Source organism: Haematobia irritans, chromosome 1 (assembly GCF_050003625.1).
Source record: "Haematobia irritans isolate KBUSLIRL chromosome 1, ASM5000362v1, whole genome shotgun sequence".
NCBI lineage: Eukaryota > Metazoa > Arthropoda > Insecta > Diptera > Muscidae > Haematobia > Haematobia irritans.
This window is the reverse complement of record NC_134397.1, coordinates 62,225,870-62,242,078: the sequence shown is the minus strand read 5'-3', so window position 1 is coordinate 62,242,078 and position 16,209 is coordinate 62,225,870. Positions and strand designations below refer to the sequence as shown.

The window sequence follows — 16,209 nt, the reverse complement described above, 5'->3', positions numbered from 1 at the left end:
TTAGAAGTTTTGGAAAATTAGAGTCATTTTTAAAACTTTTCGACTAAGCAGTGACGATTTTACAAGGAAAATGTTGGTATTTTGACCATTTTTGTCGAAATCAGAAAAACATATATATGGGAGCTATATCTAAATCTGAACCGATTTCAACCAAATTTGGCACGCATAGCAACAATGCTAATTCTACTCTCTGAGCAAAATTTCAACTAAATCGGAGTTAAAAATTGGCCTCTGTGGTCATATGAGTGTAAATCGGGCGAAAGCTATATATGGGAGATATATCTAAATATGAACCGATTTCAGCCAAATTTGCCACGCATTGCTACAATGCTAATTCTACTTCCTGTGCAAAATTTCAACTAAATCGGAGCAAAAAATTGGCCTCTGTGGTCATATGAGTGTAAATCAGGCGAAAGCTATATATGGGAGATATATCCAAATCTGAACCGATTTCACCCAAATTTGGCACGCATAGTTACAATGCTAATTCTACTCCCTGTGCAAAATTTCAACTAAATCGGAGTTAAAAATTTGTCTCTGTGGTCATATGAGTGTAAATAGACCAGAAAAGCATTTTTTTCTCTCGGATGCGACGGTTTTCCTGTATGAAATACACACAAAGTAAAACTGCTTTGCTCCGAATCCAAATATTAGCGAAACGAAATTTTCTTTTATTATAAAGTTTTTCATTTAATAAAAAATATTCCCGATGTCATGACAATTGTCAAGAGAAGACATCATTTGTCCCCATTTTTATTTTTCTTATTCATTATTTCTTATTGTAAGTTATTAAGTGTGGTTTTAGAAATTACCATTGGGTCCATTAAATTTTAAAAAGGGCTTTTCATAGGACGGAAGTATTCCATTTACTAAAAATATTTTTTTTTTATTTATTAAAAAAATTTTACAGTTCATTTTATTAATTTTTGATTACACTTTTATTATCTGACTTTCACAAAATAAAAACTTTCCGCTCGAAACGGGCGCTGAATGCAGGTTTATTTTCTATCAAATATTTATTTAAAAGATTTAAGATCAACAAAAGTTTGACAATACCGTCTCAAACTAACTTCCATGGAATTGAAGAAGTCAAACGGCATAGGCTAGGTTAGGTTAGGTGACAGCCCGATGTATCAGGCTCACTTAGACTATTCAGCCCATTGTCATACCACATTAGTGAACTTCGCTCTTATCACTGAGTGCTGCCCGATTCCATGTTTAACTCAATGACAAGGGACCTCCTTTTTATAGCCGAGTCCGAACGGCGTTCCACATTGCAGTGAAACCACTTAGAGAAGCTTTGAAATCCTCAGAAATGTCACCAGCATTACTGAGGTGGGATAATCCACCGCTGAAAAACTTTTTGATGTTCGGTCGAAGCAGGAATCGAACCCACGACCTTGTGTATGCAAGGCGGGCATGCTAACCATTGCACCATGGCATAGGCTAATCTCGACGGCGGTGATTTTTTTATTTTACTTTCTTTGTTTTCATATTTTTTATTGACTTTCTATTCGTTTATGCGACATTTAATTTCCAAAATTTAAATTATATTTCTTTTCTAAGATATGTCCAAAAGAACTTCGTTGGAAGTGGAAGAAATCGTTCGGGGATTCCGGAATAGACTTAAAATAAAATGTGTGTAGAACAACTTCCATTGTTTTGTTGGGTTATTGAAATATTTTCAGTTCTCAATAAATATACCTTAGTGCATCAGTGCCCCGTGTCGATGTGAGCAGACATTTAAACAGTCCAAAATAAGGACTGTAAAATTGACAACTCGGTCTGTTTTCTTGTTATTGATTTATAAAATTGAAAACCCTTATTTCTTTTAATACGAAATATAGCTTCATATGAAAGAATGTCTTGGAATAAGAAAAATTACCGCGGTTGTTTTTTTGTCAATGTAATTCCTGTGAAACCTCACAAACTTGCAAACTTCGAAAAGTAACCACTAAAAAGTGGAAAATTTGTAAAGTTTTTCTTGACCAGTCCTTCCATTACAGGACTAAACTACATATCCCAACAAACGAAGAGCTTCCAAAAAACTACAAACTTTGGATGATCTTTAACGAATTGTATATGCGCTTGTCATGGGTTGGAAGTAGTAAGTTTTCGGATCCATTAGAAGTTATGGAAGAAGCCTTTAGAAGTTATAGAAGAAGACACCGTGTTGCAATGGTTAGCATGCCCCCTTGCATACACAAGGTCGTGGGTTCGTTTCCTGCTTCGACCGAACACCAAAAAGTTTTTCAGCGGTGGATTATCCCACCTCAGTAATGCTGGTGATATTTCTGAGGGTTTCAAAACTTCTGAGGGTTTCAAAACTCTATGTGGTTTCACTGCAATGTGGAACGCCGTTCGGACTCGGCTATAAAAAGGAGATCCCTTGTCATTGAGCTTAACATGGAATCGGGCAGCACCTCAGTGATAAGAGAGAAGTTCACCAATGGGATATCACAATGGACTGAATAGTCTAAGTGAGCCTGATACATCGGGCTGCCACCTAACCTAATCTAAGCCTCTGGAACATTTGCAAAGTCATGCATGCAGGAAAGGAATATGATCACTTCAATCATGTTTCAAGAGTACCATTTCACAGGGAAAATGTTTGTCGCAACCATGTTATGTTCTCGAAAATTATGTATTTGATTTCGTCAAGCATGTTATGTTTGACCTAACCTAACCTAACCTTTCCTGAGTGTTTGCATTGCATCAGAAGTTATGTTTTGAAAGTTTATTTGAATGAGAAATTAAAAAACAACACAAAACCGCAAATTTTAATTGAAATTTTTATAAATCCTTTTATTACACTTTTATTTTCTTAAAGTATATTTTTTTAAAATTTGAAAAAATTTTTAGAACCTGCTATTATTGGCACCATATCAGAACGACTTAGAACGTCAGTTGAAAAGTTTGTGATATGATCTTAATACAACACTAAGTCATAACATTCTAACTACTTCTCGAAATGTTCTTTATTGTTATGCCTAAAAAATGAAAAACCCAGGTTGAAATCTGACAAGCGCCAAAGGTTTTTTTATCAAATTTTTCTAAAATATTGTTTTGTGATATCATATGGAAGTGTAAAATTTAAATGCCACAGTTTCAAATTGAATGAATTTCCATTGTTTTATTTCCATTGTTTTTTTTACTACTTATTGATATTCTATTAATGTCTAAAATGATATTCTATTAATATCTAAAACTAATATCTAAATGTCTAAAATTTCACTTAGAATGGACAAATAGTGTTGTTGCAGTGCCTTCAACAGTTTTTTTCTTTAATGAACTTGAAATTGAATATTTAACGAATTACTCAGTAGAAGAAAGTTTATTGTTAAAATTTGTGCATATTATCGGCCATTTTCATGTAGCTCCATTAGGCTTTAACTGCCAGTTAACTGAAAGTAAATTCCAAATAACTTCTCTCCAGTCAATTTTAACTGAAAATTTTTCGGCAGTTAAGTTCCCAAGTGGCATATGGAATATATACGCAACATGGCAGCTATGCCCATAATACGGTTTAAAAGTTCGTTAGGTAACGGAGCTTCATGAAAATGGGCGTAAGTAAAATATTATGTATATGAATTTCCAATTTAAAATCAACTGAATTTTGGTTGTCATTTATTACATTTAAGTTCATGATTTATTTCATAATCCATGGCAACCTTATGTCCAATTGGCCTGCTCATGAAATTAAAGATTTTGCTCAATTGGATAAAGGGCCACCATTTTAAGGTAACTTACACTGAAATGTTAGCTGAATTGCATTTATTCGAGCTCTTAATTTTTTGCTTGTGATTCACTTATATAGCTCCCACACAAGCGCTAAAACTGAAAGTAGATCACCTAACAAACTGAACATCATATTTAAAGTGTACAAGTGTATTTTCTAGGAACTTCGTCGGAAGTTAAATTTTATTTCAGGCTCATTTAGACCATTTAGTCCATTGTCATACCACATTAACTAAAAGTACCTTTTACATATGGGCCCTTCTAGTTTTAATTGCTGAACCTACTTGATTATTTTTTCTGTTGAACCAACCAGATTGTTCCAGGATGTGCTTAGAATGGAATGTTTGTGGAGCAACATCCTATTGTTTGCTGGGATATTACTTATATGTTGCTTCGATTTGTTTGATTAGTTTTGGAATATTGTTAATATAATTTAACACTTATTCTTCAAGCGATTTGAAAAATTCAAAAACAACAGCTACTGATTATTAGTTTATTCAAATCTCATTAATTCGAAATTACCAAATGAACAAATCAAAAAAAAAAGAAAATCTTCATAAACATTTCCCATCTTCAGAAACGACAAGAAATCTTTGTGCTTATGAACAATATATTTGAATGTTTAATTTTGTATTCCCGAGTAAAAATTTATAGATATAATTTGATACGATTAGATATGAGTAGATCCGAAAAATGGTAAGATCTAATCATATCTAATTACTATGGAATTAGATCTGATCGGATCTCAATATTGGGCTAGATCTAATGTCTTAGATATAATTTTATCTATTCCTATATATAGTTGGATCTGATGTTGGACAAACTCATGTAGGTAATTATACATAATTATATCTAATTCTGTCTCATCATATCTGTATATATCTGCTCAGATCTAAAGTGGTCAATTTTGAGATATAATCATATCTAATTAGATCCCCCAATTTTTACACGGGTAGTTTATTAAAAAAAAAATATGGAAATCGAATTATTTTTCTACAATTTTTTCATAGTTCTAAAATAGCAATGAGTTTGTATTATGGGAATATTTTGTCTGAAATGAAATTTTTATATGCGGAAAATATTTTTTTTTGTAAGTGTGTTAATTTTGAGGAAAATTTGTGGTGTTTTCGATTACTGTATATAAAAGTGTTAAAAATAAAGAAAAAAAATGCAAAATAAGTTATATACAATAAAAAAGTATAAAACTAAAATAAAAAAGCGGATCTCATTGACTAATACATTAGAAGAAAATTAATATGATTTAGTGTACATAAATATATAGATTCAAGGCTGTGACATACTCTTTTAGTTGTAGTCGACAAAATATTACACATTGAGATTTTTTGCTCATTGAAATTAAAAAAAAGAAAACAAATTTGGAAGCTTTAATCTGACAGAGACATCAACAAAAAAGGCACAACGAAGCAAGTTTTAGTCAATACTGCAGAGTTAAAAAAACATGTAGATAGCGAAAGACAAAACTGTGGCAAGGTAACACTTTCAGTTTTTTTTTTTACAATTTTCAAAAACATTTTTTTTAATTTCTTTAAACAAAAGATTGATTAAGTAATCTAAATTATAAATGGGCCTCTTAATTAAAACCAAATTAAAACAAAGAATATTTCATTAATATAATAAGCCAGATAAAAACTAAAATGACAATTGAATAAAACTATAAAAGTGAATTCATTTCGCATCGATTAAGTGGACATAAAAACAACCAAATTTCATTTATTTTTACACATTGAATAGCATTTCAAATTGTAGCCTTAGTTTGTTTTTGGTTTTTATTTTATTACATTGTGATTTTGTATTTTTGGGAAAACGACAGAAAACAGACAATACAGAGACAGATAGCAATAGATGAAGCGACAGACAAGGATAGAGAAAGAGAGAAGAAAATTCGAGCTTTTTTGCCTTGCAAACCAAAGCCCTTGATTAGATGTTTGTTATGCTTGAATTGAGTTAAACTTACGATGAGCCTTCAGAGCTTGAGATTGAATGAATACTACCGGCACGATATTGCATTACAGATGTTGATGGCGGTACCTCAACGGATCTCTGTATACTACCAGCCGAACCACGAGACTGACGCTGATAATGAAGTGGATGTAATTGATGGTGATGATGTGACGATATCGATGGAGTGTTCGTGGTAGAGGTGGTGTTATTATTATTAGTTGTGGTAGTGATGGTAGAGGAGGAGCTTGTGCTTTCTCGTGCTCGATTTTGTTCTGTTTTTTGAATTTTTTTTTTTTTTTTTGAAAATGAGACATAAAACACAAAAAAAAAAAAGAAAAGTAATTGGCGAATTTAGACATATAAATTATAGCGAATTTTCTGTATAGGATCTATGGGTATTACATCAAAGTAACTAAAGTTTTTCGGATAAGCTTAGAAGTGCGTATAAATAAACTTTTTTGTATCATTCAAATCATATGTTTCATTCACGTGAAACTGTAGTCACCTTTAAATCTAATCTATATGAAAAAAATTAATACTTGAATTTGGATTTCTAACTTAAGCGAAGTTAAGAATTTGTATAAACAAGTAGGCATAAATTCGTATAAATTTGTGAGTTCTTGTATGGTTGACCAGCACGTCTCACCAAATGCAAAAGTTTGAAAATAGTTTGAATTAAACTTGATTTCCAATAATAATGTTAATTTTTTTTATTATATTTACCCCCATTTTCATGAAGCTCCATTAGTTTTCCGTTAGCTAACGAACTTTTATACCGATCTATGGGTATATCTATCATCTTGCCTATATATTCTTTGTGTTAGTTAGGAGCTTATCTGCTGAAAAATTTTCAGTTATAATTAACCGGAAAGAAGATATTTTACATTTTATTTTCTGTTAACTGGCAGTTATACCCTAACGAAGCTACGTGAAAACGGCCGTTATTATTATTATTATATTTTAATTTATTTTGTAAAATACCCAATCGATACAAGTATGGGCGTTTTTCATATGGAAAACCATATCAATTTGAGGGTGTAACCCATCCTAAACATGCATTGAGCTAGCCTTGCAAATTGCTTGTCTTTAACAAATTCTCCAATATGAGAGTTGCATTGGATAACAAAAAAATATTAACCATCAAAAATCGCTTTATTGTTTTTCAAAATACTCCCATTAAGATTTATACACTTTTGCATCCGTTTGAACCAATTTCCGAAGCACTTTTGCCACTCTGATTGAGGTATCTCCAAAACATGCATTCTAAATGCATCAATCGCTTGCGCCAGACTCTTCGAAAAGCGTTCACATCTTATTTTATTTTTTACATACGGGAATAACAAGGAGTCACCTGGTACCAAGTCAAACCGATGTTTTCAGTGCTCAAAACTGCAGTTGTTTGAGCCGATATGTGAGAGCTCGCATAGTCGTCGGGAAGAGTGATCCGCCTTCGGCGGTTGATTTCTTGAGAGACAACTGGTAAAGAATGGCTGTGAACTACTCAAAATTTACTGTTCTAAGTTGTTCTAGTGGTACGATAGCGACATTTCCAGTTTTTCCGAAAAAACATGCAATCATCTGCTTGGAAGTGCTTCGAGCGTCAGCTACTTTTTTTGATACACCCAGTCGACTGTTGTTTACTTTCGGGCTCATACGCGTGAATCCATAATTCATTAACTGTTGCGATGACATAGACGTATTTTGAAGCAACGCGATCGTAGTTTTGGATCATTTATTTCGGCCACTCGACACGAGCCTTTTTTTGAGCGATTGACATATTGTGTGGGATCGAACGCGAAGAAATGTTTTTGGCGGTCAAATGTTCATGCAGTATTGAATGTACAAGGTATACCGGTATGAAATGAGCTTTTTTTAATTTTCCACATTTTTTGATCTTTCCCCTAACTTTTAAACGGTCAGCAATAGTTTGTTGTGCAATATTTAACATTGCTGCCATTTGCTTTTGGTGGTCTTCTATTTTCTTTATTTCTCATACGAACATCATTATTTCTGAACCGCTGAAACCATCTTTTGAATATTGCTTCTGATAGTGCATGATCTCCATAGGCCTCGACAAGCATTCGATGCGACTCTGCAGCACTTCTCTTCAAATGAAACAAAAAATTAATGCTTTCCGCAAATCGTCACTTTCTGGTACAAAATTCTTTTCAATTACAGTTTTCAGAGCAAACAAAACAAAAAAATAAGTGCTCGTTCACAACAAATGTTCCCTATAGAGACATTTATATCTTGACGCTCACTTCATACCGGTATACCTGGTATACTGGTCGCACTAATGCTCAATCGCTTCATACTTGTCTCAATCGCTTCATACTTCACATGACGATTTTGCAATATCAGTTGGTGAACAACATCAATAGCCTCTGGAACAACAACGTCTTGGTCTTCGATAAACACTGGTCCTTGACGAAGCCCCATCGCAAAAAAATTGAGTAAGTTCATCAGAGCACTATTGTCGAAAGTTGTAAAAAATAATGTCATGAAAATGTTTACGATTTAATTCCAGTTTTTGGGTGAGATAAATCTTTAAAGTTGCTGTAAACAACGCAAATCCCGCTCGTATGTAAAAACGTTCTGATTATGTATAACCTCAAAAATGTCAAGCTTTACGATAGAACTGTCAGTTGGCAGATTGCAATATTAGGGTTTCCCAATCCCGTAATATTAAGGCAACCCTCATTAAAATGAATTACAAGCAATTAATATATATAAAGTATTGAAAAGTTGTTGCTAATGTGTTAAATTTTCAATTGAGTACGCGACAATTTTTTAACTTGCATTTAAACCAAATCCTTTGGATCTTTTTGAGTAATAGATTTATTAAAAATTTACTAATTTCAGGACAAATTTGGATGCCAAACTCTTCATGCTTAAAACAGCTTCTCTGATTGTAATTTGCTGATTATTCAAAATAATTTTCTTCACTGCTTCAATGTTTTCATTGGTTGTTGAAGTGCTTGGGCAACCAGGACGGATATCGTCATTGATATTTTGTCGACATTCCATAAACCTTAACAAATTTTCCTTTATTGTTGTCTTCAGGTTTAAGAAGAGGAAAATATTAGCTGGCCAAAATCCCGTCAAAACAGACCTTTTTGAGATGATCTAAATCGTCGTTTATATTGATGAATATCTATCTTGTTCTTCAAAGTAGTCCTCCCAAATATAGTACGCTGATGCCAACATTCTTTTCCCATACACAGAACACTTCTGAAACGCGCTTTTTATTATAGCCAATAGTTTCTGTTTTGATCTTCTCCTTAATCATAGCAAAATGCTTTCTTTTTATTGGTGTCTTCGCGCTTTTTGTTATGGACAATAACTCCTGTTTTGATCTTCTCCTTAATCATAGCAAAAGGCTTTCTTTTCATTGGTGTCTTCAGTTTAAGGAAGAAGAAAAGGTCAGCGGATCTTTTTGAGTGATGGTTTTGTTAGAAATTTACCAATTTCAGGACAAATTTCGATGCCAAACTTTTCATGCTTAAAACAACCTCTCTGATTGTAATTTGCTGATTATCCAAAATAATTTTCTTCACTGCTTCAATGTTTTCATTGATTGTTGAAGTGCTCGGGCAACCAGGACGAGCATGATATTTTGATATTTTGTGGACCTTCTATAAACCTTAACATAATGCAGTTTCTTTGATCCATTTAAAATGGCTGATATTACCAACGGGCATATGTAATATAACAGAAACAAGTAAGGAAAGTTTAAAGTCGGGCGGGGCCGACTATATTATACCCTGTACCACTTTGTAAATCCACATTTTCGATACTATATTAAATCCGTCAAATATGTTGGGTGCTATATATAAAGGACTTCATCTGAACAAAATTTATAATCTATAGACTTAAAATTTAAGTCGGCTAATGTCCTGGGATGGTACACTATGTTAGTAAAAAATATGGGAAATATTTTAATCTGAACCAATTTTGAGGCAACTTCGCAAAAGTGTATTTATAATTTATCGGTCGATAGGTATGTATTAGAAATAAAGGAAAATTTGAGTCACTTTTAAAAGTTTTCGACTTAGCAGTGGAGATTTTATAAGGAAAATGTGGGTATTTTGGTCATTTTTGCCCAAATCGGAAAAGCATATATATGGAAGCTATATAGAAATCTGAATCAACCAAATTTGACATGCATACTTAGTATTTTAATTCTACTCCCTGTGCAAAATTTCACGTATATCGGACTACATATGACGGAAAATCGGGCGAAAGATATATATGGGAGCTATATCTAAATCTGAACCGATTTTAATAAAATTTTGCACACTTGACTACACTACTAATTGTACTCCTAGTGCAAAATTTCAATCAAATTGGGCTAAAACTCTGGCTTCTGGGGCCATATAAGTCAATATCGGGCGAAAGATGTATATGAGAGCTATATCTCAATCTGAACCGATTTTAATAAAATTTTGCACACTTGACTACACTACTAATTGTACTCCTAGTGCAAAATTTCAACCAAATTGGGCTAAAACTCTGGCTTCTGGGGCCATATAAGTCAATATCGGGCGAAAGATGTATATGAGAGCTATATCTCAATCTGAACCGATTTCAATCAAATTTGGCACACCTGAATATAGTACTTATTGTTCTCCTGGTGCAAAATTTCAAGCAAATTAGGATAAAACTCTGGCTTCTGGGGCCATATAAGTCCATATCGGGCGAAAGATATATAGGGAGCTATATCTAAATCTGAACCGATTTCTTCCAAAATCAATAGGGTTCTATTCTGACCCAAAACAGGAACTTGTGACAAATTTGAAGGCGATTGCACTTAAACTGCGACCTAAACTTTGATCACAAAAATGTGTTCACAGACAGACGGACGGACAGACAGACGGACATGGTTAGATCGACTCAGGGACCCACCCTGAGCATTATTGCCAAAGACACCATGTGTCTATCTCGTCTCCTTCTGGGTGTTGCAAACATATGCACTAACTTATAATATCCTATTCCACAGTGTGGCGCATGGTATAAAAATGCGAAAATCAAACGTAACTCACGAATGTAGAAAATAATGGTTTCTTTTTTGATCAGCTCCTCGTACGAATTGAATGAGTTTTTACTTTTCTCTCCCCGAACTATACAACCTATAATATTGTAAATTATATACTATTTCAAAAATTGTTAACCCTTTCACTACCGATGTCCACTTAGAAGGACATTCAAAAAAGACACCAAATTCTATTTTCCCACCTAGTTTCGATTTATCTCTCGATGTTATTTCAAAGTAGAGGCTTTAATCTAAATAAGCTATAAATATTGTCTATATTGCTGAGGTCTAAAATACATTTTTATAAACTTCTTTAACAATAAACGAAAAAATACGAAAATTTGAGATAATTTTTGTACTGTATGTTTCTGGTAAATGGAAATTTATGCAAAAACTATAGCTTATAATTGTACGGGTTATTTTTTGTATTTTTTCTCACACTTTGAAAGATATTATAGACCAAATATCGCTTATTTTCGTAAGGCCATTTGGTCACAATTCAAGAATCAAATTTTCAGAACAAGTTCATATAGCTCTTGAAGTAATTGAGGTAGGTTTTCAAAATGACAATTTTTGTTCTACATGCTATTAGTACAAGTAAACAGAGAAGAAAAATAAAAGTTTTTATCATTAGATTTATTTCGGTAGTGAAAGGGTTAATATGAATTTAACTTTGCAACAAGCTAATTTGAATTTAATTAGATTAAACGCAAGATTTCTAGAAATTGTTACCTGTGTGTGTATGTGTGCCGAGAAAATCTTTCTCTTGATAAGTGAATAAGTTTGCGCTGATCATTGTACATCTCTGCATATTATATTTACTAAGTTATGAAACTTTTGGTACTATTTAGCAAAGATTGAGCATTGCGGAAATAAATTCATAAATTTTTTGCATTGATAAAATTTGTTACAAGAGTAATCACGCAGCTGCTCTAAAAACCCATAATATCTCTATGAAAATTAACATGATCAAAGAGACAGCAAATGCGATTGCTACAAAAAGTATTTGCCGTACGAATGGTCCTCTTCAAGACTAAATTTTTTAGAAAATCTAAAGGAATTTTTACTATTTCGTAAATTATGACAAGAACACCTTTAGGATAATATATTCATTAAAAAGGCCTATGCTTACTTCGAATAATAAAAAAGGAAAGTTTGTATTTATACCATATAGAATATATTGCTTAAGGTACACGACATTCTTGCCGATTTATTTAATTTCCTCTAATATGATCTTAAAGCAGCCGTTATATTCAATAATAATAAAAAAACAATAATGTTATATATTTACATAGTTAGAGAGTTTTTCAGCACGTTAACAACCTAAAACAAAAGGTATTAAAAATGCCAAAATAAAAAAAAAATATCATTTACATAAAATAAAAAAGCATTTAAAAACCAATAAAATAAATACACAAAAAGCAAATAAGCATAAGAAGCTGTGTTAAAAAAAAATAGGTAATTCGTGTTATAAACTGGTGATCGAGTTATTGCTTTTAATTTTATTATTCAGTTGTTTTAATAGTGAATTTAATTATAAATATTTCAATTACATCATTTATATTTCGTATATGTATCACGGTTAAACCTTAGTGTAAACTTTTTCATAATTTTATTTTTTTTTTTTACTTGATCACATAAAGCCAATCGATACCCATAATTCACAAATTCTAAGGTCTTCCCATTGGTTGTGTAGTAAAGAGTTTATTAAGTGAACAGAATTGTTTTATTTAATTAATTATGACTATGTATTATCAAAATTATTTAAAATCCTATATCTCCCTGTTATTGCATTAAAAAAAAAAACAAAATGTTAACAAATACAAACGAATGAGAATAATTTAATAATTTTCTATAATTTTTTTTTATACTAAGATGATAAACATTAGAAGAAATGTTTTAAATATCCATGCTTGTGCGTCTTGTAAAAATCACAAAAATAAAATTATTTTAATATGCTTGATATTAGCTGCATATGATGGAAATTTGCCTGCCCAGCAGTTTCGACTACATTGTGTAAGTGAACGAAATTGTTTCTTCAACGAATATTTCTATAGGCGATTTAACTTTATTTTAGTTTAGTAAAAAATAGTTGATTTTAGTTACATTTTTTACTTTGGTACTTACACTACTGAAATGAACTAAAAATGAGAAAAAAGTTATATGCAAATGGAGTAAATTTTATTGAATTCGAAATTTGCACAAAATATTCCATACCCAGCAAAACCTTTCATTACCAAATAATCTTGGAGGTATCTTAGTATAAAATTGGTAAGTAATTGCTAATAAAACGCGAGGGTATGTCCTATAAGGAAACCATTTCTCTGCAGCATTACCAACAGCTAAATTGTAAACGTGGACGAGATATGGTTAAATATATTGGCTACGTGGTAGTACTCATGAAAATTTGATAAGTAGTAATTATTCGGTGCCTGTTTGAGAAGTCATTATTCTCAAGAATGCGGTATTTCTGAGGGTATGCTCTTGTTAAGCAATTTCTCACCTCAACTACTTACCCAAATTTTGATGGGTATTTTTCTGAAATATGTAAATTCTTCTTGAAATGAGAAAACTTAAAGGGTGATACGGTCAAAATTTGGTCAATATAAACCTGACGTATTTCTTTCAATTTTGCATTTAAAAAACCTGAACACCCCTCATTTTGAAGGTGTGTGTGTGTAGCCGTCCAAGCAAGAAGAGCAGCGTATCAAAATTTTGCTCGCGCATCGCGAAAATCCGAGCTACTCGCACGCAAAGCTGGCAAAATCGCTAAAAGTTGCCAAATCAACCGTTACAAATGTAATTAAAGTGTTTGGGGAACGTTTGTCGACAGCCAGGAAGTCTGGATCGTGTAAAAATCGAAAACCGGAAGCCGCTGAGACGACAAAGAGAGTTGCCGGTAGTTTCAAGCGAAACCCTAACCTCTCTCTCCAAGATTCCGCAAATAAGCTCGATGTATCGTCTACAACCGTGCATCGAGATAAAAAACGAGCCGGACTATCGACTTACAAGAAGGTTGTGACTCCAAATCGCGATGATAAACAAAATACGACGGCCAAAGCGCGATCCCGGAGGCTGTAAACGACGATGCTGACGAAGTTTGACTGCGTGGTAATGGACGACGAAACCTACGTCAAAGCCGACTACAAGCAGCTTCCGGGACAGGAGTTTTATGCGGCAAAAGGAAGGGGAAAGGTAGCAGATATTTTCAAGCACATAAAACTGTCAAAGTTAGCAAAGAAATATCTGGTTTGGCAATCCATCTATACCTGTGGCTTGAAAAGCAGCATTTTCATAGCTTCCGGGACTGTCAACCAAGAAATTTACGTGAAAGAGTGTTTGAATACACGTCTGCTGCCTTTCCTGAAGAAACACGGTTGTTCCGTACTGTTTTGGCCGGATTTGGCATCTTGGCATTACGGTAAAAAGGCCATGGAGTGGTACGCCGCCAACAACGTGCAGGTGGTTCCCAAGGACAGGAACCATCCCAACACGCCAGAGCTCCGCTCAATTGAGAAATACTGGGCTATTGTCAAACGGAACCTAAAGAAGACCAAAAAACTGCTAAGGATGAGCAGCAGTTCAAGGCAAACTGGCTTTCTGCGGCGAAGAAGGTGGACAAGGTGGCTGTACAAAATCTGATGAAAGGTGTCAAGCGTGAGGCCTGGCAATTCGGATTTGGAAAAGCGAAAGCCTAACTGAATATTTTTCCAGAATTTTATACTAATTGAACTTGAAAAATAAATTTAATTTGATTTTTTAAATAAACGATTTCACCGATTTACACGCGTTTTCCCTTGACCAAATTTTGACCGTATCAACCTTTACTTAAAAAATATGGAATTTTCTAAGAAATATATTTTATAGGATTTTCTTCAATTTGACCGAAAGTATTATCATCCCAGCAAAAAAAAGCGCCGCCAAAAAAGTAGTGAAAATGTTCTTTTTGGATCCGGAAGTGGTGCTAAATTAGCGCAGAAGCGATGAATTTAACATGGGGATGTCCACCACTTTAACAGCCGTTGCACTGAATTTCCATCACTTCTTAGAGTGTGATGCGAATTTAGTGTTTTGTATGTAAATTAAGAAATTTTGTGATAAATAATTTTTAATTTTTTTAATGATTTTTAATGCATTGTAACACCTCTCTTGAAAGCTTGACATCAAATATTTTAAAAAATTTGCAATTTTTCTAGAATGGATTTAACATGTCCTTTCAAGTTTGTGCTTTTAGAAGAACTACTTTTTTTTGCTGGGACATTACATTTTGTAAAATATTTTAATTTACATTTTCTAAAATAAACCTACATTTTCTGTCATGGTAAATTTTCAAGATTCTACAAACTGATTTTTATTGCGGGAAAAATGTCATATTCTCGCCGATTAAAAGACACTTTTTTGGTTAGTTAATTTTTGTCCTCTTCTTTTATACATTCTAACACTGAAAGGAAGCATAAAATCACTGGTAAAAAAATGTTCATCGCTTCAGTAATGCAATAAGGAATTCATTTATAATACAAATATTTATTCGCTTATAATATATAAAGGGTGATTTGTTAAGAGCTTGATAACTTTTTTTTTTAAAAACGCCTAAAATTTGCAAAATCTCATCGGTTCTTTATTTGAAACGTTAGATTGGTCCATGACATTTACTTTTTGAAGATAATTTCATTTAAATGTTGACCGCGGCTGCGTCTTAGGTGGTCCATTCGGAAAGTCCAATTTTGGGCAACTTTTTCGAGCATTTCGGCCGGAATAGCCCGAATTTCTTCGGAAATGTTGTCTTCCAAAGCTGGAATAGTTGCTGGCTTATTTCTGTAGACTTTAGACTTGACGTAGCCCCACAAAAAATAGTCTAAAGGCGTCAAATCGCATGATCTTGGTGGCCAACTTACCGGTCCATTTCTTGAGATGAATTGTTCTCCGAAGTTTTCCCTCAAAATGGCCATAGAATCGCGAGCTGTGTGGCATGTAGCGCCATCTTGTTGAAACCACATGTCAACCAAGTTCAGTTCTTCCATTTTTGGCAACAAAAAGTTTGTTAGCATCGAACGATAGCGATCGCCATTCACCGTAACGTTGCGTCCAACAGCATCTTTGAAAAAATACGGTCCAATGATTCCACCAGCGTACAAACCACACCAAACAGTGCATTTTTCGGGATGCATGGGCAGTTCTTGAACGGCTTCTGGTTGCTCTTCACTCCAAATGCGGCAATTTTGCTTATTTACGTAGCCATTCAACCAGAAATGAGCCTCATCGCTGAACAAAATTTGTCGATAAAAAAGCGGATTTTCTGCCAACTTTTCTAGGGCCCATTCACTGAAAATTCGACGTTGTGGCTCGTTAGTAAGTCTATTCATGATGAAATGTCAAAGCATACTGAGCATCTTTCTCTTTGACACCATGTCTGAAATCCCACGTGATCTGTCAAATACTAATGCATGAAAATCCTAACCTCAAAAGAATCACCCTTT

The 16,209-nt window shown here is 33.5% G+C and overlaps 1 protein-coding gene across 1 annotated transcript in view; it reads right to left on the bottom strand.

The window, feature by feature from the left end:
* Nucleotides 1-16,209, bottom strand: part of Rim (Rab3 interacting molecule) — a 196,056-nt gene that overhangs the window by 9,182 nt on the left and 170,665 nt on the right. The window contains exons 19-20 of the mRNA XM_075290574.1: nucleotides 8,827-8,854; nucleotides 5,714-5,899 (exon numbers count right to left, since the gene is read on the bottom strand). Coding sequence (XP_075146689.1) covers nucleotides 5,714-5,899; nucleotides 8,827-8,854 — 214 coding nt within the window. The remainder of the gene's footprint in view (nucleotides 1-5,713; nucleotides 5,900-8,826; nucleotides 8,855-16,209) is intronic.